This window comes from Copadichromis virginalis, linkage group LG6, assembly GCF_057382275.1.
Source record: "Copadichromis virginalis isolate Kocher_CV1m ecotype Utaka linkage group LG6, C_Virginalis_male_GT1.1, whole genome shotgun sequence".
Taxonomy (NCBI): domain Eukaryota; kingdom Metazoa; phylum Chordata; class Actinopteri; order Cichliformes; family Cichlidae; genus Copadichromis; species Copadichromis virginalis.
The window spans coordinates 12,237,598-12,261,935 of record NC_140623.1 but is presented as its reverse complement, the minus strand read 5'-3'; the positions used below and the strand labels follow the sequence as shown (position 1 = coordinate 12,261,935).

The 24,338-nt window shown below is 39.0% G+C and overlaps 2 protein-coding genes across 3 annotated transcripts in view; one reads left to right on the top strand and one right to left on the bottom strand.

Annotated features, from left to right (window-relative positions):
* Positions 1-220: 220 nt before the first annotated feature.
* LOC146707363 (uncharacterized) lies at positions 221-3,487 on the bottom strand. Its single transcript, XM_085458672.1, has 8 exons — positions 3,268-3,487; positions 3,054-3,158; positions 2,755-2,970; positions 2,329-2,661; positions 1,157-1,405; positions 851-944; positions 694-751; positions 221-617 (listed from the first exon to the last, which is right to left on the bottom strand). Exons 1-8 carry the CDS (start codon positions 3,449-3,451, stop codon positions 570-572), a joined length of 1,287 nt encoding a protein of 428 aa, XP_085314798.1. The 5' UTR covers positions 3,452-3,487; the 3' UTR covers positions 221-569.
* A 13,844-nt stretch (positions 3,488-17,331) lies between these two features.
* LOC146707362 (zinc finger protein GLIS2-like) overlaps positions 17,332-24,338 on the top strand; it is a 30,788-nt gene continuing 23,781 nt past the window's right edge. For both annotated transcript variants that reach the window (XM_085458671.1, XM_085458670.1), the window contains exon 1: positions 17,332-17,795. The gene's annotated coding sequence lies outside the window, so the exon portion shown is untranslated. The remainder of the gene's footprint in view (positions 17,796-24,338) is intronic.

The following is a 24,338-nucleotide window of genomic DNA, read 5'->3' as shown; positions in this document are numbered from 1 at the left end:
TGCAAATTTGATATATCAGGAAGTACAAATAGGTGTTCCTTATTGGGATCGCATATCCATGCTTATAGAACAGTAAAATAGTTGTAAACTTATTTGGAGTCGACAGGAAAAAGTAACAAATAATGCTGTGGCCAAGAAACTATATTTGTTACTGGAGCTCACTGGGGAAACACAAAGATATTAGACACTGTTGAAAAACTGCCCAGGGGTACCAGGGATCTTTTAGGAATGGCGATGCTATTGTGATTTGATACCTACAGGTTTCTAAGTTACCATGGTAATGTACCCCAATAAAAAGTGAAAACTGGTACAAAAAAGCAAGGGTCAAAGCTAAAGATGGCCTGGATAAGAAGAAATCCTGCTTTGGAGTACAGGCCTCAAGTTTGACATACTCTAAGTTTGCAGGGCTGTTTGTCTCTTTGCACATGCAGGATCATATTTTGCCAGCATGAATCTAAATGAATAAGATCAATTGTATTCAGATTATACTCTGCACACGAGAGGAAGAGGAAGTCTACAAGCTACCCAACCAGATGTTGCACAGTGTCTTCTTGCTTCTCTGCTGGTTTTCACTGTGCAGCAGGGTTCAGTTCAACACTCTCATACAGCTGGTCCATCTGAAAGGAGGACATGCAGATGACTGTGGGCACACTTTCATAAACAGTAATTTCAGAGTTTGACATATCTCATTACTTGTCCAGGTTGTTCCCTGTCACTTTTCTCAGCAGTGGCAGTCACAGTTTTCTTCTTCCTACATTTGTAATATATCAAACTCAAATTTTTCTTATATGAAAGAAAAGAGTTTTGAAGACAGAAGATATGACACAAAATCTGAAGTGAAGTAGTTTACCTTGTTTTCATGTAGAGTAGAAATACAACTGCAGGGATCAGCGATAAAAGAGTCATTTTCAATACGTTCAGCCTTGCTACGGTTTTCTCTAGAGCTGTAGAGATTGATGTAAGATGTAAGTAAACATTGTAGTAAAATATTTCAGAATAGTATAAAATTAACGGCCAGACTGCTATTTTGTTGGTTTGGTCCAGAAAAAAGTTGAAGTTTCTGCCTGCTGCTATCACTTAGCCTGCATTTCTCCATTCACCAAATGTAAAGGGAGTCAGAAAGTGAGCAGGATCTTTAACATTATGTCCTTCTTACCTTTGACAGTGAGAGCCTTCTCAGTTGAGCTAACGTTCTGAGGACTATTCACAGCACAGGAATAGTTCCCTTCATTCTCCTTGCTGACTGGGTCCAGGATCAGATGTTTAGTTTGGTGGCCGACTGGTCGACTGTCGAAGTACCAAATGTAGTTTGTGTCGTCAGTCAGAGGACAGCTGGTGCTGCAGGTCAGTGTGACTCTCTGACCCTCTGTCACCATTGCAGAAGGACTCACGCTCACTTTCACACCTCAAAGATAGTTCGATTGGATAGAAAACAAAACAAAACAAAAAAAACAAAACAGAAGATTTTTGTGCCTTTTGACAAAACTGACGTGTGATTATCAATTATATCTGACATACAGTTAGGTCCATAAATATTTGAACGAGACCATTTTTTTCCTATTTTTGGTTCTGTACATTACCACAACGAAATTTAAATGAAACAACTCAGATACAGTTGAAATGAAGACCTTCAGCTTTAATTCAGTGGGTGGAACAATGCATTTTTAACACAATCCCTTCACTTTAGGGGCATTTCAGTAACTGAACAAATTAAATAACTGAAAATAAAATGTTTATTTCTAATACTTGGTTGAAAACCCTTTGCAGGCAATGACAGCTTGAACTTGTAGACGTCACCAGATGATGAGTCAAATGTCCAATTACTTTTAGTCTCTTTAAAAAAAGAGGGTGGCCCATGATAAGGAGCTGAAACTCCTAAACCTTTCATCCAGTTTGATTGTAGAAACCCTCAAATGAAAGCTGAGGGTCTACACACTACGCCCATGTCCATGATGTAAATATAATTGGAATACGTTTCAGTAAACGGGTAAAAAAAACAAAAATAAAAAAAACTTGTGTCAGTGTCCAAATATATATGGACCTAACTGTAAGGGTGGTTGTATCTCAAATGAACACGGGCCTTCTGCTTGACTGTCTCCAATTAGCATAAAAATTTTATGGTACAAATTCTGAACATCCAAAATGATTGCTTTCAAATTTTAGCTTCACATCTGAAAGAATAATGATAATGATATCAGGTAATTTGCTGTTATGTTTCTTTAAATCAAATCCTGTATGAAACACATTTTGTGGACCATCAATATGATATAAAAACATGCACTTCACTAAACACTGCAGGTGATTCTGTATTAAATCAATTAAACTTACCTGTGACAACTAACATCACTCTAGGTAAATGACAGAGATTAATATCTTTCTCAAGTCTGAATGAGTATTCAGCCGAGTCATTCCTCTTCACATCATTAATTCTCAGTGTGTGGTTGTCTTTCATGTTGTCGTGATGCTTCACACGGCCCGTAGCTTCGTCAAATACCTCCTTACAGTCATCCTCCTCACCACCAAGCTGTACTTTATACCACGATCCATACTTCGAGATGGAATGGCTCGAGTATTGACTTGCAATGTTCACAGAGGAACCTTCCAGGGCACAGATTCTCCTGCTGACGTAATTTACAGCCTTGCAGTTTGCATTGTCGATGCCTAAAACAGAGTTTAAACACATGAAATTTTACTTCTGCTTCAACCTGCCTGTTGTTTGTTTCGTACGTATGTTTGGCTCATACACGTACTCACAGGATTCACGAGAGAGCACATCTTCATTGCTTTTTAAGGCGCAGGAGAAGAAGGCTGCTTTGGGTTTCAAAATGGTAATGTCTTGATGCTCGCATTCATTGTATAACTTTCTGTTCCAGTACCACTTATATGCAGTGTGAGCATCAGCCACAGGGCAGCTGGTGTTACAGGTCAGAATGACAAAGCTCCTGACAGGAGTTATTTGAACGTGCAAATCTGTTGGAAGAAAATAAATACTTTTTTTTTTGCTACGACCTGTGATATGTTTTGGGGAGAATGGTTTGTTTGCATGTGGAAACCTGTCGGATATGTGATGGAGCAGAACTGGTCCTTTGATTTCAGCTTCTCGGAACACATGCTGCTTTCAGTATAAGTCACACTGAAACAGGTTTTAGTTACAGAATCTGCACAAAAAGAGATGAAAATTAATATTTTAACTTTAGAATTTGTTAATGGCTTGCCAGGATTTTGTAGCTTTTAACACTTTGGGGTTGTTTTTGGAACGTTACTCACCCACAGAGACTTGAGGGGCTCTGAGATGCTCGTAGCCTTTGACAGCACAGGAGTATGTGACTGCTTCCTCACTGCTGAGCAGCTCTTGGTACCAGGGAGACCAGTCCTCATAGAGAAACTCTCTGTTCTTGTACCAGATGTAGGCTGCAGGCTTTTCAGTCAGAGGACAGCTGCTGCTGCACATCAGTGTTACTGTCTGTCCCTCTGTGGCAGGAATCACCTTTACCTGCAGCTCTGAGAGGATGATGGATAAAATAAGTGCGCATAAACTGAAGTGAGCAGTAATTTATGAATGGTAGCAGCTCTACCTGAAACACGGAGCTCAGTTTGGTTGTTCAAGCAGAATTGTGGGTTCTCTGTAGTTTCTTTGCAGCAGTAAAACTTTGCATCTATTTCTCTCAAAACTTTGATTGTCAGAGTAAAGTTATTGTCTTTAGCCATGCTGTATGTTCCATTGTCTCCATCCACAGAGAGCTCTGTCAGGACATATTTGGAGCCATTTGTGTGTACAGTGTACCAGCTTATGTTTGAGGTGGCATGTTGAGCGGAGCAAGGCAGATCCACTGATGAACCTTTTAAAGCACAGATTCTGCTTTGTAGCCCTATAACCGCTTTAACAGAAGGAGAAGGACTTCATTTGAATACTGGATGTCAGATAACGTGTGTGGGTATGCAAAGTTTTGCTCTACCATTAAACATGTTTGTTTAAATCAGTGTATTTATGATTTCTACACCATTTTGACCACACAGGTGAGCAAAGGTGTTAAAAGTTGTTTAGATCGTTACTGCAAATATCTCATTAGCCGGTCACATGGTAGCTGCTCATTGCATTTAGGCATATACACATGGTCAAGACAACCTGCTGAGGAAAAGTGATTTAAGTTACTGATGGTTGTTGGTGCCACATTGCTTGTTTATTGGGATATTCGCACACAACTTTCTTAGAGAAAGTATGCCCGACAATGAGAAACTATCCAGCACTCAGAGAGAAAATGCTATAGTAATGATAGAGGCCACAGGTGAGATGCAGAAGGCAACAGTAACTCAAATCTATAGGAAAGGTTCTGAAGAAAAAAGAGGTGTTGCTAATAAAGTCTATATCAATGCTCTGTGTCTAATCAGAAGATAATCCTCATTAATGTTGTCAGTAAAACCAATCTTACTAAAAACATCACTCCTATTTCATGTGAAATATCTAGCTCTAAAGTTTATAGATACAGATCTTTAATAATAATAATAATAATAATAATAATAATAATAATAATAATAATAATAATAATAATAATAATAATAATACCTGTTATGTGCAGGAGGAAACACATCACCGTCCACTGAGTCTTTACAAACAGCATGACTGCAGGAATGCTTTGGTTTCTATATTAACAAGAAAATGTATAAAATAACAGAACTTGTATCTGGTTTTTTAAGATCTCCTACTTTATATCCATAAAAACATAAAATTTTACTCACATGTTGAAATTAAGAGCAGTGTCTCAGCAAAGGCAAGTTTTCATCTTGTTGGGGACGATAAATACATCACACGCAGCCCTGAGATCTAGCTGTAACTTCCTTCCTCTTGAAATGCTTAATCAAAATAATCTTGTTTAATGGTTTTAGTGTTGTGCAAAAGTCTGTCCACCATGTTTTACAGATGTAGATACGTGCTTGTTGTAGGTCTCTGCTGGTTACCTCGGGTACAGAGCTTTGTAGGTCTGCTACTTACTGTTGTGCTCTACTAGTAGAGTTTCTTTATATGCGAAGTGACAGGATTAAGTCATACGTCCGTATTAGGTTGCTTCAGAAATAATAATAAAAAACCAACAACACTCTTATGAAAATGGTCAAGTTTAAGGACTGGAATGAAAAGGAGTGAAAAAGCAGCCAGACCTTCAGAAAGCCTGGAGAACTGTTGTATATAACTGCCTATAGAACACTTTAACACATGAATGTCTGGGTTGGAAACAGAATACATGACTCAAGACTTTTATTATTAGCTGGTCTAGTTTAATACACAGTAAATGCAAATGCTGAAACTACTTAAATAAATGAAGTAATGTAATATTAATTAAAAAAAAACTAAGAAATAGCGTAAGTTCATCTAACATTTTGTTCCATTTCAGTTCATTCAGCTTATTATTTTTGATCAGCTTCATCTACTTTGCATATTAAGTACCTGCTACTTAAAAAAAATGTACCAATTTATCTAAATGGTAAATAGCCTGTATTTATATAGCGCTTTTCTAGTCCCTAAGGACCCCAAAGCACTTTACATATCCAGTCATCCACCCATTCACACACACATTCACACACTGGTGATGGCAAGCTACATTGTAGCCACAGCTGCCCTGAGATGTACTGACAGAGGCGAGGCTGCCGGACACTGGCGCCACCGGGCCCTCTGACCACCACCAGTAGGCAACGGGTGAAGCGTCTTGCCCAAGGACACAACGACCGAGACTGTCCGAGCCGGGGCTCGAACCGGCAACCTTCCGATTACAAGACGAACCGCCAACTCTTGAGCCACAATCGCCCCGTGGCAGAGATCTTTGTAAGGTTTTAAATTCTGGGATCAATTTGACCCCAAACATTAAATATATTAGTCTTTAGTTTGATACAACAGCTGGATTGATTTAGATTCTGATTTCTTTTTCAAACATTAAACAATAAACATTGTAAACATTAAAAAAAACTTTACTGCAGTGAATTTATTGGGGGCATTTAAAACATCTGCATCAATTGCAAGCTTTAAAAACAGCCAACCGACCTTTTGTTCAGATTTTTTTTTCATATTTTGCCTTTTCTCCTTCCTGCCTTTAGCTCAATCTCCAACATCTTTTCATGTTTAAACACATTAAAGTATCATGACATTTTGCAGAATCCTCTGTTTTACAAGTAGTGTAAACACCTTTCTGATGAAGATTATGATGAAGACGAGAAATTGGAGAGGTGATTTGTCCTAAAATCATCTTGTAATTAGCCGATTCATTTGTGATCACACTGTAAAAACTGTGACTAGAGGTTACTTAAAAAACCTATGGCAACAAAGTGACACTTAATTTACTTAAGTAGATTTAAATTTCAAGTGATTTATGTAAAATTTAGATAAAATGTTAATTAAATTTCAACAAAAAACAAAAATAGATATTATTAACATTCTCTTGTAAATATGTGTTGAATTTAGGGACAAAATCTCAAATTGAAGGTTAAAATTGCCTAATTGTAACAAAAAATTAGTTCATTTGAAATGAATCGCTGAGAAAAATTACTTTGAATTTACTAACGATCTGGCAAAGGTTTAGTAAAAAATGGCTAAAATATCCATTACAAAGAAATGAAAACTTTTTGTTTTTAATTAAAACTCAAATTGGATTCACTAATTTTCCAATTAAACTTTACAATTAATGACTGAATAGTAAGAGAAAATGAAATTAATTTAACTTCTTTTCTGAGTAAAATGAATCAATTTCACAAAGACAACATTCAAACACTAATAGTTTTTATTGTGGAATATAAAACATATACAAAATTTATAATATGACATTTTTCTGATTAATTTAGATTGTATGCACTGAAATTCTTCACTAGTGCTTGCCCCAAAATAATAGGAAGAATAGGCCATAATTGAAAATACAGTTTCAGCCAACTTCTCGAGAATGTCAGTCTTTACTTTGGAGGTGGGCAGAAGCTTTCCACTCTTTTTATACTCCTCTGTGGCTCTTTCCAGTTACATTTCAGTTTCATATGCAGACTGTGGAATGGGGAACAGCTTTGGCCAGGGCTCACAACGTTCTGTGAACTTCTGCCTTTTGAGAATAATTGTGTCCTGAGAAGATGTGGTTGCAGCAGAGTTTGCACTGGATACAACTGGATTGGATGATGAGTCATAGTCAGTTGACAGTTGATCAGAGGGGCTGCCGAAAACTGGCAGGATGACCAGGGTGATGCCAACAACCTTCACAGTGTCTTTGTGTTTTATCTGGTCACTTCTGCGAATAGTGAAGTAGTAAATTTTGGTTTAAAATACTTAAGACTGAAGTCATTTGAAATTCCAAAGGTATCCTTCACAACACTTTGCAGCTCCTCTACTGTTGGTGGGATCCCTAATGGAAGAACCAACTTCTCCATTTGGTCATCAGTGATTACATGGAGCTCTATCTCGTTCAACCTAGAATAAAATGTAAATGGGCAGAGTTACATTAGATTAAGTAGGGTCAACTTAGTCATTTTCTGCTGCTTCAATTTCAAAACTAGTAGTTTAATTTAATACAATCATCCATCAAAACTTATTCAAAATGCATAGTCTACATACTGATCAGCTGAATTTAAGTTGAGGGATCTTCCAACAACTGAAAAGAACACAACATTAATAACAATCGCACTCTCCAAAGTAAAAATTTTACACACACAAATTGTTAAAGACAAATTTGAATTAATACTACATTTTTTAAAGGTGATGTTCGTATATAAAACAATGAAACTCTTTATTAGATTAAAAAGGGGATAGACCCTATTTTCTGTACCGATTTGGTGACAGATCATGACATGAAATAACACTATTTGTGTATTTATATACTGTATATATCTTCCCATACTTGAAAAGATGTCCTTTTAATCTACACAAGGTCATCTCTGTATCCAAACACCATTGGGTGTTAAACATAGAAATTATGAAAGACTTATGTCAGATTAAACACGCATTACTATATTATTTCCTGAAAGTACCTTTATCTTGAAGATCGTTCTACAGAAACATAAACATCGTGACTGAGCGTGCGTCTCACTGATACAGTTCAACTAGAAACTTGCATCATCCCTCTATGTGAGCTGTGCCTGCACTAAATTCACGGGGCTCTGACAGCATGAAAATGAAAACCAGGTATTTTGCTGGACTGAGACAATTTAGCTTAATTACCACAACTGAAAAACTGCGTGGAGACAAAAGCTTTGAAAAACTGTGACTGACAAAATCCCGCACAAATGATTTTAACTACATCACTCACCACTGAGTGCAAAACTTTTTCATAAAATTTTAAAAATAAATGAGGGGGGTTACAGCCCATTGAAATACATCATTGATATATTTTTTTAATATGGTAAAACGTGGTTAGTCAAAGCTCTGAAGTAACACAACCGCAAAGGCTTGGAAAGTGACCTTCGTGCCATTTTGCGTAAAAATACAATACTGTCATTACAGTGGTCATTATTAATCTAATTTTGACGTATCATACTGTTTAGAACTTTTACTCAAAACTGCTATATGTTACTGTTTAAAACGTGTCGTATATTTGTACAAATTAAGATAATCTTACCTCGGACAAAATGGAGATCATCCACTGCTGAAGCATGTGTGTCCTGCACATGGCACAACGGACTACGGGCGGAAGTGTAGAATGATTGAAATGGAACTGCTTTCATTAGTTAAATCTATTAGATTTCTTCATTTTTCATGGTACTCATACATTTTTGTTAAATCTGCTCAACTAACTATTGCTTAATTTACCCCAAACAAAATTGTGTAAATTTAAATAACTGAACATCTCAAAAATGTTTAATTTTGCTTAGATTTAATCAAAACAACACATACGTGTTTTTACTGAGTAATAGTTACTATTACTTTCCTATTAGATACTAATTAACCCAAATCACAGTTTTTACAGTGCACTCTCACTCATTCGTTTAGGACGAGTCTGTGAAAGCAGATCTGAAATCATGCAGATTAAGGCAATAGGTTGCCTTAAGTTTTATTTTTTTTAAGTTCTGCTACTTTTTGGGGTTTGCAGTGTTTAAAGTGTACACTAACAATCCTTTTGGCGTGTAACCATAACTACTATCTGTAGCTGATATTGCTACTGATGGCAAATATATAACAAATCTCACTTCCGTGTAAAGAGTTGCAAGGAAGTGAGATTTGTTCATACGTCTTCCTAGAATTTTATCTAGAACACTGTTACTAAGAACACTGTCTTAGTAACCCTGGACCTGACAGCAGCCTTCGACACTGTTGATCACAACATACTGCTATCCCGCCTTCAACATTGTGTCGGTTTAAAGGGCACTGTCTTAAAGTTTTTCCAGTCCTATTTGAATAATAGGAGTTTTTCTGTTCACCTTGGTGAACTGTCATCTCCCAGAGCTCCTTTAACCTGTGGCGTACCTCAGGGGTCCATACTAGGCCCCCTGTTGTTTATTCTGTACTTGCTCCCTCTGGGCGATGTGCTCCGTAAACATAATGTGTCCTTCCACATCTTTGCCGATGATATTCAGATCTACCTCCCTCTGAGGTTGAACTGCAATGTTTCTTTGCAGCCGCTACTCTCCTGCTTGTCTGACATTAAGACTTGGATGACTCTTAACTTCTTACACCTTAATGAAAGCAAAACTGAAGTCATTGTGTTTGGGCTTCCTAAAGATCCCAACTTCTCTCTTGACTTTTTGGGACCCCTAACCTCCGATTGCACTTCTTCCATTAAGAGTCTTGGTGTTATTTTTGACAATGCTTTTAAACTTGATAAACAAATCAGCTCTGTAGTTAAGGGATCTTTTTATCATTTGCGGATTTTAGCCAAAGTCAAGTCTTACCTTTGCAGGAACGATCTAGAAAGAGTGGTCCATGCTTTTATTACTTCACGGCTAGACTACTGCAATTCCCTCTATGCTGGCCTAGATCGTTCCTGTCTACATCGCCTTCAACTGGTGCAGAACGCTGCCGCTCGCCTGTTGACCGGTTCAAAAAAAGAGACCACATCACTCCGGTTCTCTGCTCTCTCCACTGGCTCCCAGTTGCCTTTAGGATTGATTTTAAAATCTTATTGCTGGCTTTTAAGGTTTTAAATGGCACTGCACCTTCTTACCTGTCAGAACTCCTTAGTACTTATCGCCCCAGGAGATCTTTGAGGTCAGCCGACCTGATGCTTTTAGATGTTCCCAGGTATAAATTAAAGACAAAGGGAGAGAGGGCGTTTGCTGTGGCTGCACCCAGACTGTGGAACAGTTTACCTCCTCACGTCAGACTCTCCAAAAGCCTAGAAACTTTTAAAACCGCTCTTAAAACTCACCTCTTTTCATTGGCTTTTAGAAAGGTTTAATTTATTTGTTTTATATATTTTTATTTTATTTTTATCAGCGAGGTGTTATTACGAAATTGTGTTCTATTGTATTTTTATCTGTATTTACTGTACAGCACTTTGGTCAGCCTTGGTTGTTTTTAAATGTGCTCTATAAATAAACTTGACTTGACTTGACTTGACTGTAAATATCAAGTTTGCTTATCTGGCTTTAACATACTTATTTTTTACATTAAAACATTTATGTCTTTATTTTGAACTTTTTAAAATTTCTGTTTCTCCAAATGTATTTGAATTAATATACTGAAGTAATATTTTAGCCTTATTACTTATAACTTATTACTGCTGATCAGTGATGTCGCATCCACAGCTACTTCCTGTTTAAAACTTTGCATACTAGAGTTGCTTCGGTCCTACTCTGATATGTTGTAAGCCATCGCATCAAAGTGTAATATATCATATAATACAGTATTAGTAATTATGATAATATTTAATCATCCTTTTGTCCAAATTAAACTAAACTATGTCTAGTTTTTTGATGTGTGAAGTAATCCAAAGGTGTTACACCAAAACCAGTTATCATTATTAAGTACTAATGATGAATTTATCAGGGCTGTCAGGGCAGGCTTGTTTCATATAACTAGATATGACAACAATCATTGTCTTCCTAATACACAGATTCCTCATCTGGTCCATAAAGTAAATTTCATTTATTGTTTTATTTCCAAAAAACGTACTTTTAAAGTAGCTGACATTTAGTATTTCTTTTTTTTATAATTTTTTATTCTTCTACAAGGATCATTACATGATAATATAAGAGAAATAGTGAATATTTCACTAAAAGTGATAATTGTAAATCTGATTAAACAGGATTAATTTATTGCAATTCATATATCAGGATTGAAAGTATCACAAAGAATATTTTTTCATGGAGATCTGGAGGTGATCACACTACAAGACAGAGAGAGACAACATAACATGACAAGCATCACATCAGCGAGTTTGTATTTTGTATTTTAAAAACTACTCATCACTTCACTTCTGTGCTACTTCTTCAATTCTCTGACCAAATGAATCAAATTTGTCTAAGCTGCTGGTTTTTGCCTTGGAGAAAAAGAAAATATAAAGTGCTGTAAGAAATATCAAATATGGACATTTTAGAATATTTTTAGATGCTTACATGTTGTTTGTTATTACTTTGTAAGTATCATGTTGTCAATAGCATGTAGAAACACTTCAGCACAGCTTTTGAACACTAAAAAGGCTGGTGTGAGGAAAAAATGACCCTGCAGGGTGTAGTGTTTTCCTGAATCTCCGTGAGAGGTTTTTTGTATAGTTTTGCTTGGGTCTCAGAAACATCCCTGCTAATGTTCACACAGGATCTCCTCACATCTATGAATAACTATAACTATAAAAGACGTGTAATTTATGAAATGGGTTTGCTGTAGATTGACAGAACAACCTTTTAAGGTGTTTACAGATTTATTTTATTCTTAGTCCATACTGTACATGATTGGATTGCAGAAACGACCATACTTTATTTTTTTGAATAAAGTATGATGAATGTGTGATTGGTCCACTTGGATTTTTTCTATTTCCTGTTTTTTTTTAAATATATGTTTTGCAATGACCCTGATGAAGGCCACAAACTAAAACATGTTGGTCACCTAATAAAGTTGTTTGCTAAAACTCGCTGGAGTATTCATGTCATAATACTTTAATTTTTAACATTTTATTATCAAAAAAGGACATTTTTGAAAACTGACATTTACTACCACTACTACTACTGCTACTGCTGCTAATAATGTCTAACAGGTTTGTGCATCTGATAAGTGACTGTCATCATCCTTGTAATAAGTATGAAAAGCAAAGAGAATGGTTTAGTTTAGTTTACCAAGTTCCCCATTAGCTCCTGCAGTAGCAGTAGCTATTCTTCCTGGGCTCTGACGAACGTTTTAACAATTTTCTTTTCATACATAAAACACGTATGGGAGACAAGAAAAGGCTCATAAACAACAGAACAACACAATTAAAAACAATTCTGGGGGGCGATCGTGGCTAAAGAGTTGGCAGTTCGTCTCGTAATCGGAAGGTTGCCGGTTCGAGCCCCGGCTCGGACAGTCTCGGTCGTTGTGTCCTTGGGCAAGACACTTCACCCGTTGCCTACTGGTGGTGGTCAGAGGGCCCGGTGGCGCCAGTGACCGGCAGCCTCGCCTCTGTCAGTGCGCCCGAAGGGAGCTGTGGCTACAATGTAGCTTGCCATCACCAGTGTGTGAATGTGTGTGAATGTGTGTGTGAATGGGTGGATGACTGAATGTAGTGTAAAGTGCTTTGGGGTCCTTAGGGACTAAGTAAAGTGCTATACAAATACAGGCTATTTACCATTCATATACAGTGGGGCAAAAAAGTATTTAGTCAGCCACCGATTGTGCAAGTTCCCCCACCTAAAATGATGACAGAGGTCAGTAATTTGCACCAGAGGTACACTTCAACTGTGAGAGACAGAATGTGAAAAAAAAAATCCATGAATCCACATGGTAGGATTTGTAAAGAATTTATTCGTAAATTAAGGTGGAAAATAAGTATTTGGTCACCTCAAACAAGGAAAATCTCTGGCTCTCACAGACCTGTAACGTCTTCTGTAAGAAGCTTTTCTGTCCCCCACTCGTTACCTGTATGAATGGCACCTGTTTGAACACATCATCTGTATCAAAGACACCTGTCCACAGCCTCAAACAGTCAGACTCCAAACTCCGCCATGGCCAAGACCAAAGAGCTTTCGAAGGACACCAGGAAAAGTATTGTAGACCTGCACCAGACTGGGCAGAGTGCATCTACAATAGGCAAGCAGCTTGGTGTGAAAAAATCAACTGTGGGAGCAATCATCAGAAAATGGAAGACATACAAGACCACTGATAATCTCCCTAGATCTGGGGCTCCACACAAGATCTCATCCCGTGGGGTCAAAATGATCATGAGAACGGTGAGCAAAGATCCCAGAACCACACGGGGGGACCTGGTGAATGACCTGCAGAGAGCTGGGACCAAAGTAACAAAGGTCACCATCAGTAACACACTACAACGGCAGGGAATCAAATCCCGCAGTGCCAGACGTGTTCCGCTGCTGAAGCCAGTGCATGTCCAGGCCCGTCTGAAGTTTGCCAGAGAGCACATGGATGATACAGCAGAGGATTGGGAGAATGTCATGTGGTCAGATGAAACCAAAGTAGAACTTTTTGGTATAAACTCAACTCGTCGTGTTTGGAGGAAGAAGAATACTGAGTTGCATCCCAAGAACACCATACCTACTGTGAAGCATGGGGGTGGAAACATCATGCTATGGGTCTGTTTTTCTGCCAAGGGGACAGGACGACTGATCCGTGTTAAGGACAGAATGAATGGGGCCATGTATCGTGAGATTTTGAGCCAAAACCTCCTTCCATCAGTGAGAACTTTGAAGATGAAACGAGGCTGGGTCTTCCAACATGACAATGATCCAAAACACACCGCCCGGGCAACAAAGGAGTGGCTCCGTAAGAAGCATTTGAAAGTCCTGGAGTGGCCTAGCCAGTCTCCAGACCTCAACCCCATAGAAAATCTGTGGCGGGAGTTGAAAGTCCGTGTTGCTCGGCGACAGCCCCAAAACATCACTGCTCTCGAGAAGATCTGCATGGAGGAATGGGCCAAAATACCAGCTACTGTGTGTGCAAACCTGGTAAAGACCTATAGTAAACCTTTGACCTCTGTTATTGCCAACAAAGGTTATGTTACAAAGTATTGAGTTGTATTTTTGTTATTGACCAAATACTTATTTTCCACCCTGATTTACAAATAAATTCTTTACAAATCCTACCATGTGGATTCATGGATTTTTTTTTCACATTCTGTCTCTCACAGTTGAAGTGTACCTCTGGTGCAAATTACTGACCTCTGTCATCATTTTAGGTGGGGGAACTTGCACAATCGGTGGCTGACTAAATACTTTTTTGCCCCACTGTACTCTGATAAGACTGATGCACAGGGGAAGTCAGGGTTCAATTTGTTGCTTAAACGATTCCTCAGCACAAGGGAGGAGCTGAGATCAGACCACCAACCTTCCAACTGGTTGGTGGCCACTCCAACTGGCCACTCTACCTCCCTACCTCCACCCCAGTGGAATGGACTGAAAAAAAATGAGAGAGTTGTATATTCATCTCTACATCATTTTCCTGGAGGCCTGGAGGCCACGGCCCTTACTCTGATCCTTAAAGTGTTTACATTATAAAGTGATGAATTAGACTGCAGAGACCTTCTTCCTCAAAAAAAAAAAAGAAAAAAAAAGAGCCAGGTCACGACAATATAACTGTTTTAGGAGATTTATGTCCCTGAAAGAGGAGTGATAAAAACACGCAGCCACTTTGTAGTTCTCAGATTCAGCACACATGTAGTTTTAGTTTCAGGGAGGAAGGTCAAAGTATTCATCATATTTTCATGTGAAAATTAGCAAACAAAAGCCATTTCAATACAAGAAATAAAAGTTAATCAAAAAATGTTTTTTTTATCTGCAGTTCCCAAAGCAGTCAGCTTTGCTGCCCTTAATTTCTCTGGTTTTCCTGGTTTTGAGCTACAGACAAATGTTTCGGAGAATTTTGTTATGAATTTGAAAAGTGTTTAAAAAGTATAGGATAATATTGTAAAGCTCTAATGTCAGTGCAGTCCTTGAGACCGATATTGCATGTCTCACTATCTGAGCATGAAAAAGCTGCAGTGAAATCTACTCACAGGTAACTGGTGCATATTCACGGTGCAACAATGAAATCTAAAACTTATCTGTGAGTGAAAGTGGAAGTAAAAAAGAAATGAAAAGTAAATGCAAAACAAAGCTGCAAAATGCAAATGTCTCAATGGTGACGGGTCGCAGCCTCCTGGAAGTTTTCAGCCATACTGAAACAACAGAATGATCTTAAAATTTGACGGATATTCTTTGAAAGCAACTAAATAGCAAAATAAACAAATAAATGGATTCGAGTGACAAGTGTGCCAATACAGGCTGCTGTGGATGATTGTTGTTTGCTGAGCATCACCTTCAATTTCAGCCTCTTGTGGGCCTCACCACAGTGGCTTTGCTGTTTGTGTCTTTTGGTGCATTTGTAATAGAATTATATGAAAAATTAAATGACCTGCTTTGTGGTACAGGTCATCCAAGAAGATTATGATTTCATTTTAATGAGGGGGCAGCTGTGCCTCTCAACCCTCTGGTCTAAGTGATCACTTCAAGCTCAAAGAAAGAAAGAATAACACAAAGGCAAATGTCAAAGCCTTAAAACGGGACCACAAATAAATGTACATCTTTTATTTACAAGAACAAACACATGAGGCTCGCACAACCAGTCGTGAGTGTGTGTGCTTTAATTTAAAATCAACATCTAGAAATTCAAGGTTTGTAGCATAATTACCGCTTTTGATTCCCGATTTAATTCCCAGTAATTGCAAAAATATTGAAAATCACGCACACTTACACCCTACTTTTAAATCAGCATGAAACGAATGGATGATATGTAGCAACAATTTGGATCTGGAAAGTAGGGGAGACCGGGGATAGTTGTAACATTTTTGACATTTCTGTCTGTAAATTGAAGCTCTTTTAAGGTAGTGGATTCAAAATGTAATGCAAAGTATTTACATGTCTCTGCTATTAAATAATGCAGCTATTTTCTCTGCAGCACAATTACCCATTGCATGGTATGGCCTCAAACACAAAGAGTGAAATGTTACAATTAACCCCATAGTCTGGGTTAGTTGTAACATATCCTGGGGTGAAATGTAACACAATGAAATAAGGGTACTAACAAAACATTAACATGTAATCTTTGTTTATTCAACACATGAATGTGTGTGACAGAATGCAGAAATCTAGCTTTTGAACATATTCCAACCCCCCCAAAAAAGACAAATTATGGAATTTTCTGCAACTGAATATTTCATTAATTTTGGTTGGTCTTCCTTGAGTTTGGCCTCATTGGCTCAGTGGGCATTATAACCTACAACTCTTGCACCAATTTTGAACATAACAATGAAGCTGAAAAAATGTAGTTGTTCACCAGCATCGCAATTCCATTACTTTTATCATGGCTTACCTTGGTGTGGTTTGCAAAGTGCTTCAGAAAGATGAGGAAATCTGTTTCTTGCACCCATCCTGATTTATTTCCACAACCAGTACTTCCTATACTGGCCCATCTCTGACACAGTGGCCTGCATAATGTATGTGTGGGAACACAAACAGTGGAGGAATTGTGTTGCCAATGGCATTAACCGCATATACAAATGCGACCAGTGAACCTCTCTCTGCTGATGTCGTTGCCCCAACTTGTTTAATATAAGTTAAAGTAATAGTGTGGTAAGTTGTAACATCTGCATTATTGTTACAACTAACCCAGACTGTTATTGTTACAACTGACCCAGACTCCTATAGCCATGAACTAGCTAACATTACAGCCAACGGCTAAAACATTAGCACTAAAGACCTACACAGAATATATCCCCATAGACATACAAATAACATAATTTAAGTTTGAGTTTAGCTGCAAAGCAGATAATGCTATTAGAAATTGAAATAAAGTAGAAAAACTTACTTTTTGGCATACAAATTACTTTTTTTCATGTTAAATTGTCTGTGTTTGACAAAATGTGCTGATTTTTCACATGTGATAGCAGAACTGAATTGGGCATGCACAGGATGAGTCACATCATTTGAAACTTAGCCCTGATTGGAGAAATTGGAAGTGTTACAACTGACCCACGTTACAGCTATCCCCGGTCTCCCCTATGACAAAATAAAAATGAAGAAGCGCTGCAATGAAAACGTCCAGATATTCAACAGCTGGAGGAGGAATGCTCCCTGGATGTCAGACTCTCTCCCTCTCTTTCTCTCGCTCATGCTGTCACAGTGTCTCTCCACGCCCCCTCTCCCTTTCTCCCTCCCAGACAGCTTCTTCCCTCCTCTCCGCCGCTGGAAGCTCAGTTGACCAGCGTCGCAACTGAGCGATGCGCCTCTCGGAGAGCCTGATTTTACGCCAGATTTGACATTTACGCCGCAGAGTATCCTGCATTCGTATATTTGAGTGACACACAATTTAAAAAAAAATCCCTATTCATTTAAATTTTTTTTACATAATAGTCATTTTGAAGAAAAAATATTCCCAGGACAAGGTTTTCCAATACATATGTGAAAACTGACCACTAGCAATAGATATTTTACCTTCCGAACGATTCCCCGAGGGGAGGATTTGCTTTTCAACAACGCAGATTTCTTTGATTTTGAGAGCAGCCAGTGAAAACCGACAACTTTGATGAAGATGATACAGGACACGTCGGACAAACTCGCTTGATTTTGATGAATTTCTGAGCTCACAGTACGACCATTGAAGAAGCATCTTCAGGCAAACTACAGGGAGAAGATCTGCCTCACTAACAGGCTGTTATAAGGTAAATCTCAGCTTTGTCTGTGTATCTAGAAATCTAAGAGTCCCTTGACGTTTCCCTAATATTGATTTACAATATGTGGCGGCCATAAGTGTGGCAGCACTTACAGAATTTAACTAGCTATGTATAAATATACGAGCCATGATTCAAGTATTAAAAAACAAACATTTACAGTATTAATACAGGTTGACATCTGTTGTCTTTAGGGGTTTTAATGAATCTAATCAATAAAAATACTAGAAATCTTTAGCACCTGTGGTTTTCTTTGTCTGTAATCTGGATATATATTGTTTTTTCTGACCTTTTCAAAGATATTGCTTTGAGTTTTTGAAATGACATTTTATGATTTTTTCTTAAAACGATTAATTTAATATTAATGACAATAATCTTTACAGCCATATATGATCTTCCTACTCCTGGTAATCTCAGGAGCTCCTCAGGGGTTTCGTCTGGGAGCTCTGATTTTCTTCTGAAATGTATTTTGCTTGGAGAAAAAAAAAAGTTAAAGAAATAACCAGTCACTAAAACTCTGTGGACTTGATGAAATGTTGTTTTGTTGAATTTTAAACATTAAACATTGATGTGAGGGACAGTGGTCCAAGCTAGGAAAACAACAGCATTATTTCCTTGTTTACAAAGAAGAGTGCAAATGAATTGGTTAGTAACAAATTGGTAAGTTACATCACAATTTTAGGGCTCAACGAGCTGTAAAAGAATTGCTACATATGAAAAAGCATCAGCTGTCCCCTTTACCTTGATGTCTGGTTGAAAAATAGTTTCCAAAAGCAAAGTTGTGCTGAGACTGGAGATATACCTTACACTCAGCTGGATGTCCTTGTTGGAATATCTAGCAAGAAAAGGTTTGTGGTCAATATTGTTTCACATTGTCATTTTATGAACAAACAGTTTATCAACAAACAACAACAACAAAATTAGGGTGGACGTTGTTTGGCTGTCAGATCACTAAGAATTTCTCAGCTTAACTAGAACTACTTCTCGATCAATTCAAGAAATCCAATATCAATCAAGAAAAAAAACCCAAAACAAAACCCATAAAATCAATTACATTTGATTTCTTCACCACAATTCTTTTTGCTTTCTGAGTGACAGTTAACTGGACTAGCATTGCACATCGATGTACCATCCACATCATTTGGCCTGTGTTACAGTTATTGCCATCATCCTGTAACCAGTTTGTACTGTGTCCACTGTGCTTGTGCCATACGAGCATGCCCAAATAAAAAGGTGGGGTAAAGTGCTTTCAAGGTGGGGCATGAAGTTTGAAGTGGGGTTGTAACAACATGTCAGCCAAATATTGGCATTGACCTTATTGACTTTTTATTGGCATATCTAAAAATTAGATGGCATTTAGCAGTGTCAGTGGCCTGTGTTCATCTCCCGTGTCTCTCTCTTGCCTGTATCAGATGTGGTCTGACTAAATGTTGAAAGATTATTTGATTAATTAAGATCTCAAAGACTCTTTACACGATTACCAAGTATTACTGTTGGTATTGCCCAGACTGGTATTTTGAACACTGACATTGGCTGGAATTTCCTAATGTAGCGTCTTCACTCTGGAAGCAGTTGAACCAAATTAGCAGAAAGCCTATACTCTGAGAAAATGCATTGACAAGGGACATATTTTTAGCTTCATGCATTGTAACAGTGGCGTTATTGTCGTTTTTTGCGGTGATCCACAATTGTGTTTGTATATAATTGCATACCGTAAGACCTTTTCTGTCCACAAACTACCAACTTGTGCTAGACTCAAATGCTTAAATTTAAAACAGCTACGTTGCCATATTTAGGGACACAAATACTCCCATATACACCAACTCTACACACCCATAAGTGTGGCAAGGTGGACACAAAGCACACACAAAACTTCCACTCTCCTCACACCAAGCATAGCTCCTCTGTGCTTTGCTGCATAAGTTTGTATCAGAAAAACACTTCCCAACTTCATTCTTGCACTTAGACTTCAATTCTCCGGGGTCTGAAATCCTGGTTTAGGGTTTGGGGAGTGGCCACTGGTGCATAAGACCAACAAAAATCCCTTACTGATGTTACATGGTGGTCGGGGCGAAAGTTTTTGCTGATTTTGTGGTTTTCATGTCATGCAGTACTGCGTGTGTTGCAGGCTTGTTGCATCATGCTGCTCTCCAAAGGTTGGGCAGACGCACATGGATGGATTTTAGAAAAGACTCTGAGCCAAGAAAACTCCTTTCCTGTTGTTGTTGGGTGCATCTGTCTTACAGGCCCCTTCCACCCACTCAGTCTGCTACAGGGTGGGAACATTGCTCATGCATATGGACACCTGCAGGGTTGTGTGTACAAGTTTTAAGTAAATTGTTAAAAGAGGGAGAAAGAAAGAAACAAATAGAATAGGGAGATAAGAGTTAGGAAGGAATGATAAAATAAGGAAGAAAGACCAGAAAGTACAAAAAAAGTAGAAACAAAGTTAGTGAAAAAAGAAACAAAGGATCACAGTTCACAACACTAATCAGTTATAAGAAAATACACAAAATGACTAAACTGTATGGGCAAAAATTAAAGTTTCAGGGCAAACAGAGCCACGGGGAGGAAAAGGATGGCAGAAGATGAAATGGAAGAAGTGAATAAAGTGAAAAATAAATAATCTGATGTGGACTAACAAAGGAGGAAATCAACGCAAGAATGAAAGGATGGCAGGGAAAACAAGGGAAACAAAGATGATGGAAAGAGAATGGAAAACAATGGGAACAGATGTGATAGGACGGTAGTCAGAAGAAAAGAAAAGGAATAAAACATAAGAAAGGGAGTGTGCAATACAAAAAAGTGCAGCAAAAAAAAGACAAAAGGAATGAAGGAAGAAAGCAATTTAGCCAAAAAAAGAGACTGACTGAATGAGTTATTTAATAAGTGGAGTAGTCCAGTGATGAGCCAAGAAAAAAAAAACAGTTTGGGAAAGGAAGCAATCCAAGGCCAGAAAGACGGGATAAAAAAGAAAGACGAAAGAAATGTTACAAAATGAAGGGAACAAAAATAAAGGCAAACAGGAATGAAAATGAAAATGGAGCAGACATGCGGCAGGAATAACCAAAGAATGAAGATGAGGGTGGAGGAAATAAGAAAGAAAACAAGGAAAAGAGATGGAAAAATAGTCAAAGAAAGAAAAGAAGGACAAAGGTGAATAAAAGAAGCAACAGGTAAAAGAAAGAACAACCAAAACTGTTGATGTATCACTGAAAAGGGACTCGAGGGGGATTTGGAGGGGTTCTCTCTTACTCCTCCATCCCTCTCTTCCTTGGACCTCCAGCCCTCCTGTGGCCCTCAACCTGAAACCATCTGAAGCCCCCTGCGTGGTTGCTGGCCTCAGGCCTCTGTTGTCTCCATACTTTCCCTGCTGTTTGTACATGATGGGTTCAGTCGGTTCAGTCCAGCTATAAAAGCACCACTCCCCTTCTTTCTCCCCTGCGGCACAGGCAGGAGTTAGCAGGCCTCATATGGGAAGAGGAGGAAGAGGAGGCCTCACTGGTTCTCTTCATATCCTTCGCTTTTTTCCCCTTCTCCTCTTCTGTGCTCCGGTCTCCTTTCCTCTCCCACTTGGCTTGTTGGTTGGTTTGCGGTAGCATTTTCAGGCCTAGCCCTGGACGAGACGTTCATTTTTCTCCTCTTAGTTTCAAACCACTAACTAACCACTGGCTCCCTGCATCCCCCCCACTCCTCTGCATCTAAGGAATGTCTTATTCACCTCCTCTCTACGTCTCTCTTCTCTGATTCTTACAAGCTAAAGCGCACATGCGTTGGTGCCAACATCTGCAAAGATACACACATGTATCTTTGAGCATACATGCTTTGAGCACACATGGCGTTACTTTTGCCAACAGGCGGACACGATTCGGCAACCCCACGTGAACACACACACACACATTTTGACACACAAAAGCCCCCCCCCCCCGGACCCGTCAGTATGTGCCGACCACCTGTGAGGGTACACACACAGCCATAAACCTCCCTTTCTTCTCTCCCTCTTTTCCATTATCCTCCTGAGAGCCCAGCGCTGGGGCCTTCGCTTCCAATCCAAACATAGACCAAATTCCGAAAACCCCGACTCAAACCCCCCCCCCCCCCGTCTCTCTCTCATTTTCTCCTCTCCAACGAAACGAAATGCTGGCCTCAGTGAAAAAGCCCTGGCAGAGCGAGGGAGTGAGTTGTGAGGTAGAGAAAGAGAGGAAAACAGCCTTGTCTCCTCAAGGTCGGGAATTATGATTGTAAAGGAGCCTCAAGTGCCGTCGCAGATGGGCGTAGGATCTTGTTCTGTGTTCAAGTGGCCTTAGATGTAGACAACAATATGATGACTGTTTATTTTTTTTCTTGTGGCTACTTTGATGATGTTAAATTTTGCGTAGGTGTCAGTCTCAACAAATCTCTAGGTCTGCTAGGAAGCCTACATGAAAGATTGTTGGCTTAATTGCTGCCCCTCCCTGAGCCAGGTTAGGTCGGAGGTGTCATCCTGTTAAAAGGGAGTTTTTTCTTCCCACTGTTGCCAAGTATTCACTCATAGAGAGTCGTTTAATTGTTGGGGTTTTCTCTCTATTGTTTATCTCCCTGTTATACTTCACTATATGAAACGTCTTGAGCCCACTGTTGTTGTGACTTGATCTGAACTGAATTTGACAAATGTGGTCAAGCAAAGATTCAACACTCTTTAAAACAGTTTCCCTTTTTAAAAGTGATATACTCAAACTAATGACACAAAGTAACATTTTGGAACTCTTTTGGTGGTCCACTACTTTTATTGCACATTCAAAACCATTGAAAAGTAGACCCAGAGGATCTAGATTCAGAATCAGAATGCTTTAATAATCCCTAAGGAAATTATGTCATGTTCATGTCTAGGGTCTTCTTGTTGCTTGATGCAAAGACTCCATCTGATCTCCAGGGTCTTTGCTATTAAACTGCGTGACACCATCTTGGAAAGCGCAAGTGCCTTCAGAAGAAAACCTTTGTGTAAGATAAGGAGTCTGACGAGGGATTTAAAAAGCACTCCAAACTTTTTTAATAAGTTATTCCACTGAAGGGAAAATCAAGTGGCACTGGTCAAAGGAGCTTGCAAAGAAAAGCGTCTGGACTTCTTTAAGTTGCTTGAAGACGTTTCACCTCTCATCCGAGAAGCTTCTTCAGTTCTAAGGTCAAATGGTGGAGAGTCCCAGATATAAACCTAGTGGGAGTAACCCCCCACAGAGGGACAAAAGGACCCCCTGATGATCCTCTAATCGCCTGAGCCAAGGTGTGAAACTGGGTGTGGGTCCCAATCAGCCAGAGTTTCGGGTATGGCTCACCTTGGCTCAGGCGAAGTAATGATGTAATTAAAGTTGTAATGTAATGAAATTAGCGGAGAGGTGAGGAACAGGCAAGGGTGGTGTTGACCCAGATCAGTGGCATTAAAGTTGAGATGAGAGAGATTGTTTTTATTGTTTCAGGACTAATCTCCACTTTTTAATGGACAACTTGCAGAGTTAAAATTATTACACTGTAAATCTGTATAACAGATTTGCTTTAATCTTGAAACAGTGAGAGCAATAAAGAGCTTGTAATCCCTGCCATATAGGAAAGTCAGTATCTCCACCTTAGATGCATAGAAAAGTAGGACAGTATCACCACTGTGAGTAGTAACAGAAAGAAAAGGACCTCCAGCTGCTAGTGACAGAAGATTGTCTGGACTTAGTGAAAGGCTCCTCCAAACGAAATGGTGTCACCTCCTAGGTGAAGTAGTTTTGGAAATGCCCAAATGGGAGGGAAGACTGGGGAAGTCCCAGGATGTGCTGGAGAGATTATAATTGGCAGGCTCTGAAACATATCCACCCAGAAGAACTGGAGGTGATAGCGAGGGATAGGGAAGTCTGGACATTGCTGCTTACACTGCTAGGCCTGTGATGTGACCCTGTGGCTAAACATTTATTTCTCTCCTCAAGATCTTCCTTGCCTTTCTTCATGTGGGCTGTCCTGTCTACTTCCCCGTCTAATCTCCTTGGATATAGCCGCCTTCTTTTCTAAGGTTGCACAAAAAAACACCCCTGTTTTGGTTTCAGATTTGGTTCCTGTCATATTCAACTGTTTTTCACAAATCCAGAGAGAAAACTGGATGAAAATGTCAGTCTGCTTGTTTCCCACAGTGTGAGGAAGCCAACTTAGTAATGGATTGTTTTGTGGAATCTGGAAGGAATCTGTTGCAGTGATTTACCTATAGCTTAAAGGTAGCCGAACCTTGACTCTCTATTGAAATGTGTACAAATGGACTGTTTTTCTCAGGTGGCATCTGGCCCAACTCCTATACTGACTGGCACTCCTACAGGACTCATAATGTCTGCTAGCATTAAAACAAAATTAATTCTTCCTGCTCAATTCTCAGCTGACTTTTTTCCAGCTCATTACTCTGCTATTTGATGGAGCCTTTTTCCTTTCCCTCCCTCTTTGTTTCCTCAGCTAGAATGAGAGGAACGGTCCACAGTACAGCTGGGATTGGTTATTATTTACTGGCTTGGCACATACACGAGCACACGC